General features: G+C 38.9%; 1 protein-coding gene across 1 annotated transcript in view; it reads right to left on the bottom strand.

Annotated features, from left to right (window-relative positions):
* The window catches only part of MSH2 (mutS homolog 2), an 80,851-nt gene that overhangs the window by 12,748 nt on the left and 52,325 nt on the right, over window positions 1-15,778 (bottom strand). Inside the window, exons 9-11 of the mRNA XM_047782130.1 lie at window positions 3,497-3,620; window positions 1,667-1,817; window positions 152-249 (exon numbers count right to left, since the gene is read on the bottom strand). Coding sequence (XP_047638086.1) covers window positions 152-249; window positions 1,667-1,817; window positions 3,497-3,620 — 373 coding nt within the window. The remainder of the gene's footprint in view (window positions 1-151; window positions 250-1,666; window positions 1,818-3,496; window positions 3,621-15,778) is intronic.

Here is a 15,778-nt window from a genome sequence, read left to right on the forward strand (position 1 = left end):
TTATTTCATAGGGAGCTTAATATAATAAACAGTCACACTGTGTAACAGTTAAAAAACAAAACAACACTCTTCAAACATTCCAATGTTTTCTCTATTACCAAAAACCAGGTCATATTCAGAACATTTAATTTATTGCTTTTATTAAATTTACCTGAAGAAATATTGACAATTTCTTTAACAATGGCATTCTGGGCTTCCTCGTACTCGGTTTTATTTTTGGTATACTCTTCATTGAGAGAAGTCAATTTACTACAAATCAAGATAATGATATTATTAAGAATATTAAAGCATCCACTGAAGGCAACCTGTACTACATAAAATATATCCAGACTATCACCCTATAAAGCATCAAAACAATAAAAGGGAAATCAGTAGAAAATGGGCAACTCATTAGGGGCAGATGTGGCTGAAATTCATTTATGTTGTTTGGAACGGCCCGCTGACACAATTCTTGCTATAACAATTGCCTTGAGTAAAATTCTGATTTGTTATCTTTCCAAAAATATTTAAATAGAGTAAGTCTTCATCCTTATTTAGGATAGAGGCCATCCCCCTTTTAAAATATGCTCACAAACACATTATTTATAACAGTCAAGATATGGAAGCAACTCAAATGCCCATCAACAAATGGATAAAGATGTGTGTGTGTGTGTGTGACTCAGCTATAAGAATGAAATACTGACATCTGCAGTGAAATAAGTTAGAGAAATACTGTACAGTATCACTTAGATGTGGAATCTAAAAAATAAAGTAGTGAATACAACAAAAAAGAAACAAATTTAGAGACATAGAGCGCAAACTAGTGGTTACCAGTGGGAGGAGGGGAGGGAGAGTGGCACATTAGGGGTATGGGATTAAGAGATGGAAAATACTATGTATAAAACAGATAAGCAACAAGGACGTATTGTGTAGCCCAGGGAACTACAGCCATTATCTTGTAATAACTTTTAATGGAGTATAAACTATAAAAATACTGAATCACTATGCTAGCCATACTCCTAAACTAATATTATAAATCAACTGTACTTCAATAAATTAAATCACACACACACCAGTTTCTCTCATTACTGTAGTAAACTGTCTTTTGATACTCAAAGTTGTCAAAGTAAGGAAAATGTTTTGAAAACAATCTTGAGCAATTTAAAGAGAAAACAAAAATTACAGGTTAAAATAATAAATGCTGAAGGGAGTTCCCATTGTGGCTCAGTGGTAACGAACCTGACAAGGATCCATAGGGATGTGGGTTTGATCCTTGGCCTCTCTCAGTGGGTTAAGGATCGGCATTGCCATGAGCTGTGGTATGGGTCACAGACACGGCTCGGATCCTGCATTGCTATGGCTGTGGCGTAGGCCTGCATCTGCAGCTCCAATTCAATCCCTAGCCTGGGAACCTCCCTACACCACAGGTGCACCCCCCACCACCCCCAGTAAAAGACCCAAAGTGCCATTTCAGACATTGAGGAAAAGATGAATTATTTAACCAACAAATGGTGTTGGGATACCTGATCAACCTCTTGCAAGAAAAAAAAAAGCTTCAATCTTACCTTATGCCTTATATCAATGAACATAAATAAGTTAAAACTTCCATATCATAGTACATTCACATTTCATCAAAGAATAGTTTCATGGGACTATTAAAGACTTAGTTTAAAATACGCTTACAAACCTGTTGGTAAATTTAACACCATTCTTCTGGATATCCACTGTACTGAAATTTTTATTATTGCGAAGGACTTTTTCTTCCTTGCACGTTACACGAAAATAATATCCAAATTGTGCATTAGAATCCAGTTTAATCTGTTTGCCAGGATCCAAACCTTCATGATAAGGAAAAAGAGAAAAAGTATGACAGCCGTCTTTCAATGTAAATGTTTAAAATACTTAAATCTAAATAGTAAAAAATATACTTCTATTGCATGACTATACTGGAAATTATTAATATTACCCAACTGGGAAAGATTTGCACCCCACTTAACTTTCCACTTTGCTTAAAGACTACATGGATTAAGGATATCTATAAAATACTAGATGCCCTTAGTAATGTTGGCTTGTGATGCGGAGGCCTTACAAAGCAGCAGAGCACAGCACTGGGGGCACACCCTGTTCTAGATGCTGTGGGCATGAGGAGAGACCACTGCCCTTGAGGAGTTCTGCATGAGGGTTCTTTAGTTAACTGAAACATTTCTCTGGAACTAATATAAAATATAATTCAAGAAAATAAATACACTTCGCAAACAAAAACTTAAGACTCTGATAACAAAGCTTAAAAACACAAAAACAAAAACACTAGGACATGGACTTTGTGCTAAGTGTAGGAAACCACAAAATAAGCAACAATCAACCAGCTATACTATGAACTTAAGATTTTCCAGTTTTTATGATTGTCCTCGAACTCATTAATCAATGTGATCTTTAGACCCCAAAAGAGACAGTATCCACAAACCTATTTGCCAAAGCATGACTATGGAATATTAGAAGCAGCAAACAACTAAAGACCAGGAAGGAATGAGACCACAGACAGAACACAGACATATGAAATGAGGAGGGTAAATTTCAATTCCTTCAAGGGAAAGATTCTTAAATCTAGGATCTAGTCCAAATATGGACTCTCCATGGAAGCTATTTGTAAATTTTTTTGTCTATGTTGACACAGACATATACAAGAGTATTACTGTTCTGAGGGGTCTTCCACTATGCTAAGATTTATTTGTTCAGCATACATGTGAGATGCTCAGAACAAAGAGGTTTATAAATTCAGAGCAAAAAAAGAAAATAATATGAGACTAACTAGAGAATTAATAATCTAGAAAATTTAAAACTAGTAATTTTTTAAGTTGATTGGGGGGGGTGTCTTTTTAGGGCCGCACCCATGGCACATGAAGTTCCCAGGCTAAGGGTCAAATCGGAGCTGCAGCTGCTGGCCTATACCACAAACACAGCAACATAGGATCTGAGCTGCATCTGTGACCTACACCACAGCTCACAGCAATGCCAGATCCTTAACCCACGGAGTGAGGCCAGGGGTCAAACCCGAGTCCTCTTGGCTACTAGTCAGGTTCGTTAACCGTTGAGCCATGATGGGAACTCCTTAGGTGAATATTAATGAAGTACTTGGGAACCCCAAAGCCAAAGCAGTGAATTATTTATTTCCAGTAGAATCAGGCTTATAGAGGAGGTAACATTTAAAACAGGTCTTATTTAAAAGACTTGACGCAAAGGCATATCAGGTGATTTATTTGGCAGGAACATGGGGTCATCCTGGGTTAATGAAATTAGTAAGAGATGAATCTGGAAGGGAAGGCTAGAATCCAGACATAAAGAACACTGCACATAAGCTTTAAGTGTTTCTAATTTTATTCAGTAGAAAAAGGGGCTGGCACTTTAAACAAGGAAGTGGCATGATCAACTGCGTGTCTTCTATAAAAGTAATTCTGGCTCCAGTGTGGATACTATACAGATGCAAGAATTATTCAAACCTCCAAAGACCCATTCTTACCTAGATCTCTAGCTGCACTTATTAATACTGACTGCATCTTCTTTTCTAAGTCATCCATTATTTCTCTTAATTCACTCAGGTTAGGATCAAATGAAGGTTTTACAAGGAATTCATGGTTCTCCACCTACAGACAGAACAAAGAGTAGCTAAATGTTATCAATGATAGGTAAAGATGGAAATCATGAAAGTATTTTGCTTATTTAAATTTCACTAACGTTTTGAGTTAAGTGATTCACTATCCCTAAGTTAGTCACAACTATGTGGAGTTTCTATTTATTAACAGATGTAAAGAGTTCTATTTATTAGAAGCTTACACCTCTAGACATATAAAAATTACTCACATGAAACAGACAATAGTGCTAATAATAATGCTTCTGTCACTAATAGCATTCTTTTTTTTGGCCATGCCCTTGGCATGTGGAAGTTCCCAGGCCAGGGACTGAAGCCAAGCTGCTGCAGTGACGCATTGGATATTTAACCTGCTGTGCCACAAGAGAACACCCAGTACTCATTATTTTTATTTGCATTTTTCCCTAAATAATGTTCAAAGACTGTAACAGAATGTGTAGCTTTTGCCCAAACCAAGGATCCATTTTAGGAATCTCAAAAAGTTAGCTCTTGAAATCCTTTTTAAAATAAAACAAAATGACTGAAATTTAAACAAAAAATATTTAAAGAATATTTTTATAGAGAGTGAAGTCTATCCTTATAGACATTAAGAACTATTAACAAGGGAGTTCCCCTTGTTGCTCAGTGGGCTACAAACCATGAGTATCCATGAAGATGTGGGTTCAATCTTTGGCCTTGCTCAGTGGGTTAAGGATCTACTGTTGCCATGAGCTGTGGTGTAGGGCACAGACCCGGCTCAGATCCCTCGTTGCTATGGCTGTGGTGTAGGCCAGCAGCTGAGGCTCCAATTGGACCCCTAGCCTGGGAACCTCCATGTGTCACGAGTGTGGCCTTAAAGCGCAGGGGGAAAAAAAAAAAAAAAGTAAAGGTTGACATTTTATAAAAAGGCACTTGTTTGCATGTATGACAACAATATCAAGTCATTAAATGGGCAAGCTTAAAAACATACAACTCACAAATGAGAAAATAATAGTAAACTAAACCCATAAAAACTGCTAAAGCTCCATAACAATAAAAGACATGAATATTTAAGCAGCCTTAAGATATTATTCTACAGCTTTTTTTTTAAGGAAAAAAAAAAAAAACTACCAAATACTAATGAGGCTACAGTGAAATTAGCATACTCTTTCATTTCTGGTGAGAATCTAAGTTGTTATAACCTTTAAAAAAGAAAAAGCAATATGCCACAAGACTCAGGATATATGTTATACTCTGACAGAGCAATTCTACTCATAGGAATTCAATCTGAGGAAATAATGCAACAGAAGCAAACAACACAGGGATGAATAAAATCTCTACAGATTTATCTGTTACAACAAAACCTGGAAATAATAAATCATCACAATATTTGCATAATGGTACATCAAAAGAATATTATATAGTTATTTAAACACACAAAGAACATGATCTAGAAAGAAGGACCAAAACTTATGATAACTCCAAGGAAAAAAATAATGCTACAATGCTAGAACTGCCTTTTTTCCAGTGAAACTTAAAGAGAAGTGAGACAGAGCTAGGATGAGTTCCTATCTTCACTCCCACCTTCCAGAAATCCACTGGTGAGAATTCTCACTAATAATCCCAATCTGGAGAGAAGAAAGGTGAAGGGTATCCTTACATTTTCCTTCCACAGATGGGGGAATACTCTTCTGAAAGTGCTGCTGGGAGACCCAAGTGAAGCAAGGGGAAGTGATGACAGCTCTAACTTATGAAATACTCTTAGGCCACACACCAAATGGGGTACCCTTCAGCAGTGCCTTATTCTCCCAAATGATCTGGGGTAAGATAATATTATCACTCAACTAAGTGTTCTAACCTAGAAGTGAGGTGTTCTAACAAACACATGAGCTCTACAAGCTATCTTTCCAATATTACCTACCTAGCACCAGAAACACACATCCATTACATCAGACTACACAAAGGAAACAGAACAAAATAAACCCAGGCTTAGAACTCCAAAATGGGATAATGAAATCAAGAAATAAGATGAGAAAGGGTCAGACCCTAACAATGCTATTAAAACACAAATAGGAGTTCCCGTCGTGGCGCAGTGGTTAACGAATCCGACTAGGAACCATGAGGTTGCAGGTTCGGTCCCTGCCCTTGCTCAGTGGGTTAACGATCCGGCGTTGCCGTGAGCTGTGGTGTAGGTTGCAGACGCGGCTCGGATCCCGCGTTGCTGTGGCTCTGGCGTAGGCCGGTGGCTACAGCTCCGATTCAACCCCTAGCCTGGGAACCTCCATATGCCGCGGGAGCGGCCCAAGAAATAGCAACAACAGCAACAACAACAACAACAAAACACACACACAAAAAAAAACCACACAAATAAAGACAACAAAGAAGAGATACTGTTTAATTAAATTACCTGTACTGACACAGAAAAGACTTGATAAAACCAGAGAGAATTCACATGAGAGATTAAAGTAATTAGAGGAGAAAATAAATATGGGAGATACTAGAGATCTTTAAAAAAAAAAAAACCCAAAAGCTACACTATCTTGAAATAATAGATAAAATACTATAAGCATTTTTTTTTCAAATAAATATATAGTTAAATTAGAGAAAACTAGATGTCTGAGCTCTTGGGAAGTGGAGAGTCCCCAGCATAAAGCAAGGCTGGGGGACCATTTTAAAAACTTAGTGCATGATAGGAGTTGCCACTGTGGTACAGCGGAAACAAATCCAACAGGAACCGTGAGGTTGCGGGTTTGATCCCTGTCCTCACTCAGTGGGTTAAGGATCTGGTGTTGCCGTAAGCTGTAGTGTAGGTTGTAGACTTGGCTCGGATTCTGTGTGGCTGTGGCTGTGGCATAGGCCAGCAGCTGCAGCTCTGACTGGACCCCTAGCCTGGGAACCTCCATGTGCCACAGGTGCAGCCCTAAAAAGCAAAAAAAAAAAAAAAACAAACAAAAAAGAATTTCTCTGACAATGTGAATAAAGCCTGCCTTCACTGGGGTTGGGATTTCAAATGTCTGCCATTTATCTTGGCAGTGAAAAAGGCTGCTGGTTGTGGCCATTTCCGTGATGCCCTCCTTCTGCAATGACAGAACTGACAACTTTTCACAAGGCACAGAACTACTAAGAACAAAGCTTACATTTTCCAGATTCTCTTGCAGCTACTGTGAACATATGATCAAATTCTGACCAATGGAACGTGAACAGAAATGAGGTGTACTATTTCCAGAATTTGTCCTCTCCCACTGGCTGGAAAGAAGATAAGGTAGTAAGCCATCCTGAACCTTGAAGATGAAGGCAACATCCTAATGATGTGGGAGAAATAAGGGAGGAGCCAGGAGGCAGAAACAGTGGCGTTACCTTGCCAGCCCTGTGCTGCTCTCCCCACCTTGTCATGACAGAAAATTAAACCCCTGTACCTGTTTAAGCCACTGTTACTTATTTGAGGTTTCTTTTTCAGCAGCTAAATCTTCACCCTAACAAGTGCAGAAAGCTTCAGGCTGAGAAATTAACTTTAAAAGTGTTGCAGGGTATATAGCAAGAGCAGAAGCAAATTTTATCTGAGATCTATGATTTACCTGTATGATGTGCATAGAAAGAAACCAGATAAATGAGGATTCATAATCTATACATAACAAACAAGGAAACAAGCCACCAAGAGTAAGAGAGTCAAAAAAAAAAGGTATGACAGAAGAAAAAAGGCAAGGAGCAGATTTAAAGCCAAGAAAATTTTAGCGATGGAATATTAAGTACATTTTAAATGTTTAAAGAAGTATAAATAGAGAATGGAACAGATAGGCAAAGAACAAGATAAAACTTAAAAAAAAAAAAGAATACGCAGACACAGGAATAAACCAAATAATTTCTATAAAGGAAAAAAAAAAAAACATGGATTGTTAAACAACCTACTAGAACTCGCATCCAAAAGTATAAAATACGTAGGAGTAAACCTCCCTAAAGAGAGAAAAGACCTGTACTCTGAAAACTATAAGCCACTGATGAAAGAAATCAAAGATGACACAAATAGATGGAAAGATATACCATGCTCGTGGATTGGTAGAGTTAATATTATCAAAATGACTATATTACCCAAGGCAATCTACAGATCCAATGAAATCCCTATCAAATTACCAAGGACATTTTTCACAGAACTCGAACAAAATATTTTAAAGTTTGTTTGGAAGTACAGAAGACATCCTGAAAAAGAAAAATGGAGCTGGAGGAATCAGGCTCCTGGACTTCAGACTATACTACAAAGCAACAATCGTCAAAACTGCATGGTACTGGCACAAAGACAGACATATAGATCAGTGGAACAGGATAGAAAGCCCAGAATTAAACCCATGCACCTACAGCCAACTAATCTATGACAAAGGAGGCAAGAATATACAATGGAGAAAGGACAGCTTGTTCAATAAGCAGTGCTGGGAAAACTGGACAGCCACATGGAAAAGAATGAAATTAGAACACTCCCTAACACCATACACAAAAATCAACTCCAAATGGATTCAAGACCTAGATATAAGACCAGACACTATCAAACTCTTAGAGGAAAACATAGGCCAAACACTCTCTGACAAAATGACAGCAACATCTTCTCAGATCCGCCTCTCGGAGTATTGACAACAAAAACAAAAATAAACAAATGGGACCTAATCAAACTTCAAAGTTTCTGCACAGCAAAGGAAACCCTAAACAACACAAAAAGACAACCCACAGAATGGGAGAAAATCTTTGCAAGTGAATCCACTGACAAGGGATTAATCTCCAAAATTTATAAACTTCTGCACCTCCATACCAAAAAAAAACAAACAACCCCATCAAAAAACGGGCAGAAGATCTAAACAGTTCTCCAAAGAAGACACACAGATGGCCAAAAAACACATGAAAAGATGTTCAACATCACTCATGATTAGAGAGATGCAAATCAAAACCATGATGAGGTACCACCTTACACCAGCCAGAATGGCCATCATCAAAAAGTCTATAAGCAATAAGTGCTGGAGACGGTGTGGAGAAAAAGGAACCCTAGTACACTGGTGGTGGGAATGTAAATTGGTGCAACCACTGTGGAAAGCAGTATGGAGATTCCTCAGAAAACTAAACATAGAACTACCATTTGATCCAGCAATTCCACTGCTGGGCATCTACCCAGAGAAAACCACGACTCGCAAAGACACATGTACTCCAATGTTCACTGCAGCACTATTTACAATAGCCAAAACATGGAAACAACCTAAATGTCCATCAACAGAGGAGTGGATCAAGAAGATGTGGTACATACACACAATGGAATATCACTCAGCCATTAAAAAGAACGAAATGCCAGCATTTTTTGCAACATGGATGGACCTAGAAACTATCATGCTAAGTGAAGTCAGCCATACAATGAGACACCAACATCAAATGCTTTCACTGACATGTGGAATCTGAAAAAAGGACAGACTGAACTTTGCAGAACAGATGCTGACTCTCAGACATTGAAAAACTTATGGTCTCTGGAGGAGACAGTTTGGGGTGGGGGGGATGTGCCTAGGCTGTGGGATGGAAATCCTGTGAAATCAGATTGCTATGATCATTATACAACTACAGATGTGATAAATTCATTTGAGTAATAAAAAAATAAAAAAAATAAACCGGGGAGTTCCCGTCGTGGCGCAGTGGTTAATGAATTCGACTAGGAACTATGAGGTTGCAGGTTCGATCCCTGGCCTTGCTCAGTGGGTTAAGGATCCGGCGTTGCCGTGAACTGTGGTGTAGGTTGCAGACGTGGCTCGGATCCCACGTTGCTGTGGCTCTGGCGTAGGCTGGCGTAGATTGGCAGCTATAGCTCCAATTAGACCCCTAGCCTGGGAACCTCCATATGCCACGGGAGCGGCCCAAGAAATGGCAAAAAGACAAAAAACAAACAACAACAAGAACAACCACCTACTAGAACTGAAAAATCAGACCATCTGAAGTAATCACAAAGAGAGCAGCATAGACACACAGCAGAAAAAGAATGTGAAAGCCTAACACACCTGTCCTATCACAGCTTTAGAAAAACAGAATGAACACAACATTCAGAAAGATAGGGACTAATAATTTTCCAGAACTGATAAAAGACATGAATCCTCTGATTAAGAAAACAGAGGAAATCCAAATAGGAAAAATAAAAAAGAAATCCTCTTTTGGACCCAGAATAGTAAAAAGGAACCAATACCTGGGACCAAGTCTAAGAAACAATAATAGGGTAAACCAAAGGGCAGCACAACACAATTTATAGGTACTAAGGAAAAGCAGCAGTCAATGTAGAATTGGTCAACCAGACAAAATATCCTTACAAGAACAAGGGTGAAGTATGGACATTTTCTAACACACAAAACCTAACAGACCCCTCAATAAAGGAACTCCTAGAGAATACCCAGGGAGAAGAAATGGACAGCAAAGAAAATGCTAAGCACATAGTCAAATCTAGAGACTATAGAAAGTGAAATCTAAGGAGTAAAAAAGATAGAACTAAAACACCAGCCAGGAGTTCCTGTCGTGGCGCAGCAGAAAACGAATCCGCCTAGGAACCATGGGGTCTCCGGTTCGATCCCTGGCCTCCCTCAGTGGGTTAAGGATCTGGCGTTGTCATGAGCTGTCGTGTAGGTCGCAGACATGGCTCAGATCTGGCGTTGCTGTGGCTCTGGCATAGGCCAGCAGCAACAGCTCCAATTAGACCCCTAGCCTGGGAACCTCCATATGCCTCAGGAGCAGTCCTGGAAAAGACAAAAAGACCAAAACAACCAAAACAAACAAACAAAAAAAAAACCAGTCAATAATGAAGAATCTAAGGTATCCTAAGGTCCTAGTATCTGGGGGGACAAATGAGAAGATGCTGATAGGTTTCTGACTTTGATGAGTTAATATACACATTTTTAAAAAACTGTAAATAACTTCAAACCAGTCATGTGTAAGAGGACAGAGGAAGAACATGAGAAGAGGCAAAAATGGCAATTTTTTAAACCCAATTATATAAAAGACAGAGAGAATGGGAAACAAGAACCAGGGAGAACAGGAATCACAAAATAATTTGGTAGAAATAAATCCAAATTGCCACTTAAAAAAAAAAGATTATCAAATTAAATTTTAAAATAAAAAAGCCATAAGTTTTACCTAAACCATAAAGACTAAGGACAGAAAAAGGTATACCATGTAAAAACGAAAAAAGGACTCTAGCATTGCATTCTTACTGTTGGACAAAAAAAGTCCCAAGCAACTGTTACATAATACAAACATTACTTTCATTTACATGTCCCTAAAAAATGATAAAAGTTCAACTCACCACCAAAAAAAAAAAGACAGCTCTGTACCTTGAAAACATGTGAAGCAAAAATGAATGAATTAAACTATATGAAGAAATCTACATTTCTCAGTAACTCAGCAGAACAAAAATTAGCAAGTGTCCAGACAACATGAACAAAATAACTAAAGCTTCATCTAATGGACATATAGAGAACTGTGCAAACAAAATTAGGGAGTACATATAATCCACAAATACACGTAAAACTTTTATGAAACTGACATATAAAACAAGCTTGGAATTTTAAAAACTAATTTCTAAGCAAATGACAAACCAAAGATCACATGATAAAGGATTAAAGGACTAAAATTGAATAAGAAATTGCAACTGAAAATCTATAGAATTCATTTGGCTAAAACACAGAGAAGGAAAAGTATAATCTTTAAATGCTTACTAAAAAAGAACAGGCTGGAAAACCAGTGAACACTCAACTAAGAGGTTGCAAAGAAACCAAAATAGATGAAATATATATATGTAAGAATGGAATTTAATGGAAAAAAAAAAAAAAAGATACAAAACGGGATTTTAAAAGTAACACATTCCCTAACAAACAATGAAAAGGGGGAAGTGTCAGGAGAAGCATAAACAAATTATATTGAAAATAAATAGGGAATCTATCTGCAAATACAGCAGTGCTTTCAAAAATAATAAGTAGAGTTCCAACTATGGCACAGTGGGTTAAGAATCTGACTGCAGTGGCCCAGATCGCTGTGGTGGAAGGTTAAAGGACCTGACCCAGCACAGTGGGTTAAAGGATCCAGGTTGCTCTAGCTGTGGCATAGGCTGCTGCTGCAGTTCAGATTCATTCCTTGGCCTGGGAACTGCCATATGCTATGGGTGCAGCCATAAAAAATAAAAATTAAAAAATTAAAATAACACGCAATCAGCATGAACAACTTCTGGCAACAGAAAAACTCAGAAAGAAATATATATCTCCTAGGAAAAGGGTCTAGTATTAAGAATGTAAAGAGGGAGTTCCCACTGTGGCCCAGCAGGTTAAGGATCCAGTGTGGCCTCTATGGCAGCTGGGTTCAATCCCTGACCCACCACAGTGGGTTAAGAATCTGGGGTTGCCACACCTGTGATTTGGATTCAATCCCTGGCCCAGGAACTTCCATATGCCCCAGGTGCAGCCAAAAAATATACATATATAAATAGAAAGCTTACAACTCAACAACAGAAAAACAAATAACTCAATTTTAAAATAAGCAAAGGAGGGAGTTCCCATCATGGCTCAGCGGTAATCAACCTGACTAGTATCCATGAGGACGCAGGTTCAATCCCTGGCCTTACTCAGTGGGTTAAGGATCCAGTGTTGCCATGAAATATGATATAGGTCGCAGATGCAACTTGGATCTGGTACTGCTGTGGCTGTGGCGTAGGTCAGAGGGTACAGCTCTAATTCAACCCCTAGCCTGGGAACTTCCATACGCCGTATGTGCAGCCCTAAAAAGATAAAAAAAAAAAAAAAAAAAACTTAAAAAAATTTTTTAAATGACCAAAGGATATGAATAGATATTTCTTCAAAGAATATATAAAATGGGAGTTCCTGTCGTGGCACAGTGGTTAACGAATCTGACTAGGAACCAGGAGGTTGCAGGTTCGATCCCTGGCCTTGCTCAGTGGGTTAAGGATCTGGCATTGCCGTGAGCTGTGGTGAAGGTCACAGATGTGGCTCAGATTCTGAATTGCTGTGGCTCTGGCGGAGGCTGATGGCTACAGCTCCGATTAGACCCCTAGCCTGGGAACCTCCATATGCCATGGGGGCGGCCCTAGAAAAGGCAAAAAGACAAAAAAAAAGAAAAGAAAAAGAATATATAAAATGATCAACAACGAAATGAAAAGATGATTAATTATCATTAGACACCAGAGAAATGAAAATCAAGACCACAATAAAATACAACCTCACACCAACTAAGATGGCTATTGAAACAACAAAATAGGAGTTCCCGTTGTGGCTCGGCAGGTAAAGAACCTGATATAGTGTTGGTGAGGAGGTAGGTTGGATCCCTGGCCTCACTCAGTGGGGTTAAGGATCCAGCACTGCCACAAGGTGCAGTGTAGGGTGCAGATGTGGCTCGGATCTGCCGTTACTATGGCGTCAGCCAGCAGTTGCAACTCTGATTCAACCCCTAGCCTGGGAGCTTCATATGCTGCAGGTGTGGCCATAAAAAGAAAAACAAAAAACAAAAAAAGCCCACAGAAAATAACAAGTATTATCAACAACGTGGAGAAACTGGAATCCTCATAGCTAGTGGGACTGTTAAATGGTGCAGCAACTATGGAAAACAGTTTACTGGTTCCTCAAAAAGTCAAACATTAAATTATTATATGACTTGGCAGTATCACTACTAGGTGTATACATAAAAAGAACCGAGCAAATACCTGTACATGACTGTTCAAAGGAGTACGATTCATAATTGCCAAAAGGTAGAATCAACCTACATGCCCATCAACAAGTGAATAAACAATATATCTATACAATGGAATATCATTGAGCCATAAAATGGAATGAAGTATTGATACAAGCTACAATGTGGATGAACCTTGAATATGTCATGCTAAGTAAAAGAAGCCAGTCACAAAGGTCACATATGGTATGATTCCATTTTTAAGAAATGTCTAGAAACAGCAAGTCCAAAGACAAAAAGTAGATTACTGGTTGTCAGCATCTGGGGAACTTATGTCAAAGAGTAACTGCTAATGGGTATGGGTTTTCTTTTGGTGGTAATGAAAATACTTTAAAACTAAGTGGTAGTGGTTGCACAACAGTGTAAATGTACTAAATACCAATGAATAGTATGCTACTATTTCATAATACTATTACAAAATGGTTAATTGTAGGCGCTCTCTGGTGGCCTAGCAGTTGAGGATCCAGCGTTGTCACTGTTATGGCAAGAATCCAATCCCTGGCTTGGGAACCTCCACATGCCACGGACATGGCCAAAAAAAAAAAGGTTAAATTTATGCAAATTCACCTCCAAAAATGTAATCACTGGAAAGGAAAAAAAGCGAAGATATAATGTTCATGGATAGAAAGACTCAATATTACAATGATATTGATTCTCCTCTAAGTTAATCCTTAAATTAAGTGCAATTTCAGCCAAAATACTGACAAGACAGTATTATTTATAAAGTTTAGAAATAACCAATAGTACATATTACAGTAATGAAATGTATGAAAATGATAAATACCAATTCCAGGACAGCATGAAATTCTGTGGAGGGATGTATGCAAACAAGATTTTGTAGTGAGCATACAAATGTTGATTATATTAGTATGACAAGTATTTTACAATCAAATTTTAAACTTTTCAAATACCTCAAAAAGAAGGACGTGAGTGGAGAAACTGAGAAAGGAAGTGCATAGAAATAAAGAAAGGGGAAGGAAGGAATAAAGGGTAAATACCTAGGGGGCCAGATAGGAAAGGGGTTAGTTGGAAGTGGGAAAAGAAAGGGAGGAAGGGAAGAAAACAGGAACAAGTAATTCTTCAGGAGTCCAGGCAGGAAGAGCAGACCATTTGGAACGCAGGGATGGGGAGGGGGTGGGGCAGAGGAAGTGGCAGTAAATCAAAGCAGTAAGAGACGTTACATGAACACCAAATGTCAGAAGACAGCAGTGCATCACCATCAAAGTTTAGGAAAGCCGTAACTATAATAATGATTTGTTTGCGAATAAAGTTGAAAGACAGGTACTCTTATTAATCATGAACTAATTCAAGGACTACAACATCCATCAACATTTCTTTTTGGAGTTCTCGTCGAGGCTCAGTGGTGAGCGAATCCGACTAGGAACCATGAGGTTGCGGGTTCGGTCCCTGCCCTTGCTCAGTGGGTTAAGGATCTGGTGTTGCCGTGAGCTGTGGTGTAGGTTGCAGACGCAGCTCGGATCCCTCGTTGCTGTGGCTCTGGTGTAGGCCGGCAGCAACAGCTCGGATTAGACCCCTAGCCTGGGAACCTCCATATGCCGCAGGAGCGGCTCAAGAAAAAGACAAAAAAAAAATTTATTTTTAAAAAACTCAAATCACCTGAAAAACAAATCTAGCCACATAGAAGTGGAATCAAACATTTTAAACTCAGGAATGAGAGTTCCCATTGTGGCTCTGACTAGCACCCATGATGCAGGTTCCATCCCTGGCCTCAGTGGATTAAGGATCCGGCATTGCTGTGAGCTGTGGTGTAGGTCGCAGACTCAGCTTGGATGCAGAGTTGCTGTGGCTGTGTTGTAGGCCAGAGGTTACAGCTCTGACTCGATGTCAAGCCTGGGAACCTCCATATGTCAGGGGTGTGGCCCTAAAAAAAAAAAAAGACAAAAGAATAAACTCAGGAATGAAGAGGCCGTGGTAAAAGGATATGGTGAGCACTGAACCTATTTACATATAAACATGAACATTAGACAGCTTGGCAACTAGACTTAAGGCTATAGACATATTGTGCATATTTTAGACCTGGGCAATGTAAAAATATAACAATTAAAAACCTAGAGGTATGAGGGAAGTTCTGTGGAAGCACATACATAAGAATGATCAGCTGCTCAACTTTCAGAGCAGGTAATTATTACTCTCCAAAATTCAAACATTGAAATCTCCTATCTTCATATTCCTTCTAATTTATGTTTTTCTTTTTACAGCCACACCTGTGGCATATGGAAGTTCCCAGGCTAGGAGTGGAATCAGAGCTGCAGCTGCCAGCCTTCACCAGGGCCACACCTGATCCCAGCCTAGTCTGCAACCTACACCCAGCATGTGACAGCTTGAACCTTCATCCTCATGGATCCTAGTCAGGGTCTTAACTCTCTGAGCCACAATGGGAACTGCTAATTTAAGTTAGTTTCTTCCTTCCTTCTTTCCTTCCTCCTTCCCTTCCTTTCA

Source organism: Phacochoerus africanus, chromosome 5, assembly GCF_016906955.1.
Source record: "Phacochoerus africanus isolate WHEZ1 chromosome 5, ROS_Pafr_v1, whole genome shotgun sequence".
In the NCBI taxonomy this organism is placed as follows: Eukaryota; Metazoa; Chordata; class Mammalia; order Artiodactyla; family Suidae; genus Phacochoerus; species Phacochoerus africanus.